The sequence below is a fragment of the Pseudophryne corroboree genome, chromosome 5 (assembly GCF_028390025.1).
Source record: "Pseudophryne corroboree isolate aPseCor3 chromosome 5, aPseCor3.hap2, whole genome shotgun sequence".
In the NCBI taxonomy this organism is placed as follows: Eukaryota; Metazoa; Chordata; class Amphibia; order Anura; family Myobatrachidae; genus Pseudophryne; species Pseudophryne corroboree.
Window position 1 is genome coordinate 619,859,000 of NC_086448.1, and position 6,875 is coordinate 619,865,874.

Genomic DNA, 6,875 nt, shown 5'->3' on the forward strand with positions numbered 1-6,875 from the left:
ATGGGCAAAAGAAATCTGTGGCAGGCGGGGAAAAATTGGGGGCAGCATCATTCTGTGCAGGGTGAGGTGGCCGTGGTAGAGGATGGATATCAATACAGTGATTCATAGAAGAAGCTCACTAACTGAGCTATTTGGACATTATCATTGGTGAGAGAACCTCCTGGTAATTTGAGAGGATGTACGATCATGGGTGGACGAGAACCTCTAAGAAGAGATGTCAGCAATTTACCTGTCTTGTTCCCAAATTTGTGGAACCTATGTTCTACTACAAATATATATTTGTCGCTCATAGTCTGTAGTATATTATCAAATTGAGTCTTAGCTGTGATATAAGAGGTTTCATTATCGGGTGTGGGGCGAAGTTTAAAGTTTTGGTATGATTCAGACAATGATTGACCTCTGGATCAGACCTCTGGATTTGGAATTGTAGGGGGACATCGCAAGAACCTCCCAACATAGCAAGCTTAGCCATTTCCATTGTTGTGAGGTGGGTTTCTTGTAAAAAGGCCAAGTCTAAGAATTGTTTGGAGAGATAATGTATAATTTTGCGTCATTTTGCTGGGGAGTTGATACCGCCCACATTTAGAGAACCTATCTTCACGTCTACGGGGGCCATTGTGGGTAATGGGGGAGCAATGTATCAAACAACTACCACGGTCCAACTATCAGGTACACTGGAAATAACATATAGAAAAAGGAAGAAAAGAATAAGGGGTTGGGGGTGGGGGGTAGAAATTCTGAAAACTGGGAAAAACACAGAAATGCAGCTGCCAGAAGCAGTATATGAAAGAGAGAAAGGACTTCTGGTGAAGAGCAAAAACAAATGCATAATGTAAATACATTATATCTAGAGTCTAGTTCCGGGAGAGCTTGCTAGGAGAGCACGTATAAAGAAAAATAACAAACATCTCTGAAGTGGAGAGTTCATAAGGGTATTAGGGGTGAGACAGTAACATATATTACCATAAAATATAATATTTAATCATTGTAAAGAGCAAGTAGAGTTATGGAGAACATCTGAATGATAACTAGAAATCTAAAAACATTATGACCAAAACAAGCAGTAATATCAAAGAGCAGGCATTATAATAACCAGTATACGAACCAGTAACATGAAAACGACATAGACAAAAGTTCATTTGCAGACTTGGTAGGAGAAAAAACGGTGCTGACAAATGAGTGTTTAGTGAGTAAGCTGCGAGGTCAATAAACAAAAGTTAAGGGTCGTAATATCTTGAGCTTGGGATTGGTCTTGCTCCAGAAGATAAGCCTCTGCATCAGACACATCATTGAAATACACAAACAAATCGCCGGTATAAAGCTGTAGACGTGCTGGGTACAAGAGCGCAAACTTTCTTTTTTCCTGGACAAGACGAGAGCAGATAGGTGAGAAAGCCTTCCTAGCTCTGGTTAATTCAACGGAGAAGTCTTGAAAGAGGAGTAATTTCATATTCTCCCACTTAATGGGACGTTGTTTTCTGGAAGCTGTCCAGAACGCCAATTTATGTAGATAACGCAAGCATCTGAAAACCACCACTCTGGGACATTGAACAGACAAAATACGGTGAATGCATTCAATAACGAGATCTTTGCATTCAGCTGAGATTCCTAAGATGGACGGCAATGTAACACTAACAAATGTATGGAGAGCTTGATCCTTAAAAGATTCTGGAAGGCCAACAATTCTTATGTTTTTTTGTCGCAATCTATTCTCAATGTCGTCGTCCTTATTCTAAAGCTGGCAATTTTCCTTTTCAAGACTGACCGTAGCCATTTGAATAGAAGCCATATCATGAGAAAGTCTGCCAAAATTATCTTCAACATAACTGACTCTATGTGATAGATGTTGCAATTGTGAAGTTATGTCAGAAACGGCTTGTGTAAGGAGTGGACCAACTGTCGACTTAATGGCGTCGACCATGTCTGTGTAAGTAATGGGCGATTCTGTGGTATGGCAGAAGTAGCCTTTTTGGATACAGGAGAAGAAAGCGGTGCATCTTTACCTGGCGCCATATTAGATGCAGTCTGGCGTGATTCAGGTCTCGGCGCGGTGGACTTCACAGCGGGCGCCGGTGATAAATATCTTTTCATGTGGTAGGAAATAGTGCAGAGGAGGCAAAATATGTATATCTCAGAATATATACTGTATACTGTGGCAGTAAAGCGTTTTCAGTGCCAAAAGAGAAAAGGCTGCAAGTCAGGGTATAAGTTTGCAAGTCAGTGTCCAGCCTGAATGCCAGGGACCAGAGAAATGTGCAGTGGGAGATGATTGCACCTAGTATACATAGATATGCCTGTAAAGTTATAGTTCAATTGTACAGGCAGTAGGGGACGTGTGTTAGTCTCTGGCAAGTCAGCCAGGGATATGCTGGGAGGATGGAAGCGGGCGGTAGCAGCAGATATCACTGTATGGAGGGGCTGCGTGATCATTCCAAGTGAGCTGACCAGAGAGACACTGATCACACAAGTGCAGCAGCGGCTACTCACCGCACCAGGGGGTATATTTACTAAGCTCCCGATTTTGACCGAGATGGTGTTTTTTCTTCAAAGTGTCATCTCGGTCATTTACTAAACACAAATCTCGTCAGTGATGAGGGCATTCGTATTTTTTTTTAAGTCAACGGAAAAAAATACGAATGAATACACCATCGGTCAAATACGCCTGTTATTTGGTAGAACTCGGTAATTTACCAAGAATTCGTATTTGTATTTTTCACCGTGAAAGGTCCATTACGTTCGTGTTCAAGATAGAATCGTAAAAAAATACGACGAAAAAATAGACCTGCTTTTGAAAAGCGTGTTTACATGTGTTGCACCCTCACCAAAAATTACACATATAATTGTGATACTTTAAAAGGTCAATAAGTACAAGATTAACATCTCACCCTCAGAAATGATAGAAATAACGATTATCCACAACATTTTTATGTTTAAACCACAAATATGTTTATTAAAGTGTGAAAGTGTGTACATTGCAAACGTCAACAGACATTGTTATCCCCACTTATGCATCTGCCATCTGCAGAGGCTGGCTTTATTTTTTTCGTGTAGCCTTGGAGGCTTCAGAGGTGGGGCCAGGGACATGAGCTCTTGATCTGCTTGACCTCCTTATTGGGGAGGTCACTGGGGTATTTATTGGAGTTGTAGTTCCTGAGCTAGTGCTCGCTTGTTGGGAGTGTAAAGCACTTATGTTGTGGCTTAAGTTAGTGAGTGTAGCATTTAATTGGTTATTGGAGGCCGTGTTATTGTCTATAATTCTACCCAGACTTTCTGTATTGTTCCTTTCAAGGAGATGCAGGTAGTTTTGGTGTTGCCTCATTTGTTCATCCAGAATTCGCTGTAAAGTGGTCATCATGGTGCTGTTTTCTGCCCGCATTTGCTCCAGACAAGTCGCCACACGACTGGTTTCCAAATGTTCTCTGCTGAGATTTCGACTTATGCGTGGCATGTAATGTGGCAGACTTGCCAGCAGCTTATTTTGTCTTTGGAGACACTCTGAATTGAGCCTCTGGTGGTTTGCCCAGTTGGCCCAAAATGTCTGCTCTTCAGTTTGAGCCAGTGGTGTACTTGGGCTCATTATTGGTTGCGGACTTGTTTGTTGTGGAGGCGGGGCCACAGGTACCGTGCTAGGTTGCGTTGTCTGTAATGGGCGGAGATCCAGAACAAACGTGGCATCAGTTTGCAGTGTCTTCCGGTCCGTGGGCATGCTGTCATCATCTGTGTGTGGTTTAAGAATACAACATTGTAGTAATATGCAACATATATTTTATACTTCTATCATATTGCATTGCATTTATTATTCTGTTTGTCAAAAAATAACACACATATGTTTGTAACAAAAGCCACAACAAATATTTTTCTTAACGGAAGACTCTATTTTGTTTTAGGTTCGTGGTTTTGATTGATTTAAAAACATTAGACAATCAGGAATAGACAAAAAAACAATCATGTACAAACCCTGTTGAAGTAAGATGAGGCAGAAAACACAACATGAATGGCATAGTAGACCAACATTTTTTTCCTTTTTTGTAAGGTCGCAGGAGCAGGGACTTCTTTCCTCATGTTCCTTTTCTTTAATTATTTTCACTATCTTATACTCAATACTCCCTTTGATGGCACCTAACACCGGCTTTTCTAAACCTGTACTATTTTGTCCTGTAGTATAACTGTGCTTTTCAAGGTTTGCAGATTTAATTATGTACTGTGTTATGGGCGCTGCGGATCCCTTGTGCCGCCATATAAATCAAGGAAAATATTAATAATAAGATTAAAACCCAATAAGCAATGATACTCATGTGCTGAAGCTTGCCCAGCAGATAATAGTGTGCGCTTTAATAAGCATTATATTACTGTATACCTCAAGTGTGCACTCATGTAGTTTGGTTGCTTTAGTGAGGAGGTGTTCAGCCCTTTACATTAATGTTTGTTTTAGTAGAAATTTTTTTTATACTGACGCTGCATTACTGTGTGTTTGTTTCGTTGATATAATTATCAGAAGTACACTGTCTTTGTAAGTGTTCAGATGTGTTATTTTATGGACTCACCAGCCAGATGAGGGGATTCTGCTTCCCGTGTTGGGGAAGGTGCCAGTAATTGTGATGGTGGCCTTGAGGACACAGTAGAGATGCGTCTGTGAGGGGGAGATGCAGATGTGGCCCTCGGGAGATCTGGCCGTGGTCTTTTCAATGCCACGTGTTTGCGGCTGGATGTTGGTTGTCCTGTGCGCATTTGCGGACTAAGGTGTGGCCTGGATGGGACTATGGAAAAACGCAATACATTAGTGTATTTTCAAAAACATATTTTGGCTAAAAAAAACCATAAAGGATACTTTACCTGTAGTAGCAGCAGCATCCTCCTGTGCAACATTTGTCCTGCTACTACGGGCTGCTCTTCTTTGTGACACTGAAAAATATTTAGCATTATGGTATCTATTTTTGCCAAAACATTTACAACATGATAATCAACATTAGCCATGTAGCCATTAGGAAAATCAAAACCATACCTGTGTTTTGAAAATTGTTATTAAAAATAGTCCGCCATATATTGTCGTCAGCAAGTACAGATATAATATACATCTAAAAATACAACAACATGACCACACCTGCTTACTTTACCAAAAACACCTATGCTTACTACAACATAGATGTTTGCCACAAACAAGGAATGTGCAGTAAAACACTACATAACAAATGCTATATTCAAATACAGGTTGAGTATCCCTTATCCAAAATTCAAAATCCCACATTTTTGTACCACATATGCTTACAACTTATACATACAGTAGAACTGACAAAAATCAGCTGCAGCAAATATACCATCTGATACTGAAAACAAAAAACCATGCTAAGCACATTCAACATAAATGGATAAAGGTAATGGTTACAACTAGGAACACAACGTTTTACACACATCACTACTTCAACAATTTGTACCAGACAACGTAAACCAATTTTAATAGGTTTAAACATTAAACTATCAAACTGGGAACATACAAATTGCAAAAAATACAGTGTGGTCTGAGCCCCATATGGCACACATAATCGTTCCTTTTACATAACGTAAATGATGGTGAAAATCCCCCCCCCCCCAAAAAAAAAAACAAAAAAAAAAACATACAAACATGTCATATGTCATAATACATATCCCTCACACACAAACACATTAAAACAACACATCCTCAATGCAACAAATATGCCAAACACTAAAAACAGTTTTGCCCACATTAAAACACATTTTTAAAACAATTACACTGATAAGAAGAAACAAAACAATACTCACCATCCTGCCTGGGCCGATCAGAATCTCTGACATGAGTGGCACGGACAACTTCGTGTGGAATAATGCGACGCACTGGCTCCTCCCACTCAGCATATGTGGCAATGAAAGGATGGCCACCCCCAGTTTGTCGGGCTGACTTTGCCTCCTTGGCCATCTTTGCCTTTACCCTGCGCTTTATGTCATAAAATCGCTTTCGGCAAGTGTCCTCAGTCCGCCTCACCACACCCTCGCAGTTCACTGACGAAATTACTTGACCCCACAGCACAGCCTTTCTGCGAGATGTCACCTTGGAGGCCTGAGGGCCAAACAGGTGCCGATGATGACGCATTAACTCATTCACCAATGCCACATTTTCTGCGTGACTAAATTTTACATTTCTGCCTGTCTTCGTAGTGGTGCGTGGCTGCGGAGCGCCATCAGCATCACTCTCACTGGAGGCCGCAGCAACAACCTCACCCTCCTCCTCTGCCTCACTAACCTCCTCCCTCTCACTCACCTCCTCCACCTCACTCACCTCCTCCACCTCACTCACCTCCTCCCTCACACTCACCTCCTCCACCACACTCACCTCTGACTGGGACATAATCAGGACAAACAACAAATAACACTGAGAAAAAAAACAGTAAACACACTCCTCCACTACCACTACACACCACACACCAAACACACACACACACTCACTCACTCACAAACAATGACAATAGACGTAAAAAAACAAAGACAAAAAACTAGACAGACTTTTAAATAACTACACAACAAGTATGACAAGACTACTTACACACACAGTACAGCACTCAACAATCGCAAAGAACCTCCTCCAAACCGCCAAAAACTCCAAACAACTCACCAACTCCTAACACACCTTCCTCTCACCTCTCCACTAACTAAACCCACGAGGTGCGGCCGGTTTGGGGCGGATTTATAGTAATGAGCACAGACACTCCTCCATCACGAAACAAACCAATCATGGACGAGTGACAAAAACGAAACTTAGAAAAAAAACGCGGACGGGAACGGATAAACACTGCCGTAACCGAAAAATGACGCAGTCGGTAAAAAAAACGCATAAAACGGCCGCAAATCTACTAAATCGGCCG

General features: G+C 41.3%; 1 protein-coding gene across 1 annotated transcript; it reads right to left on the bottom strand.

The window, feature by feature from the left end:
* Nucleotides 1-2,972: 2,972 nt before the first annotated feature.
* On the bottom strand, nt 2,973-6,256 carry LOC134929266 (uncharacterized). Its single transcript, XM_063924978.1, has 4 exons — nt 5,779-6,256; nt 4,834-4,902; nt 4,545-4,757; nt 2,973-3,717 (listed from the first exon to the last, which is right to left on the bottom strand). The coding sequence occupies exons 1-4, from the start codon at nt 6,104-6,106 to the stop codon at nt 3,035-3,037; spliced, it is 1,293 nt and encodes a 430-aa protein (XP_063781048.1). The 5' UTR covers nt 6,107-6,256; the 3' UTR covers nt 2,973-3,034.
* Nucleotides 6,257-6,875: the final 619 nt, after the last annotated feature.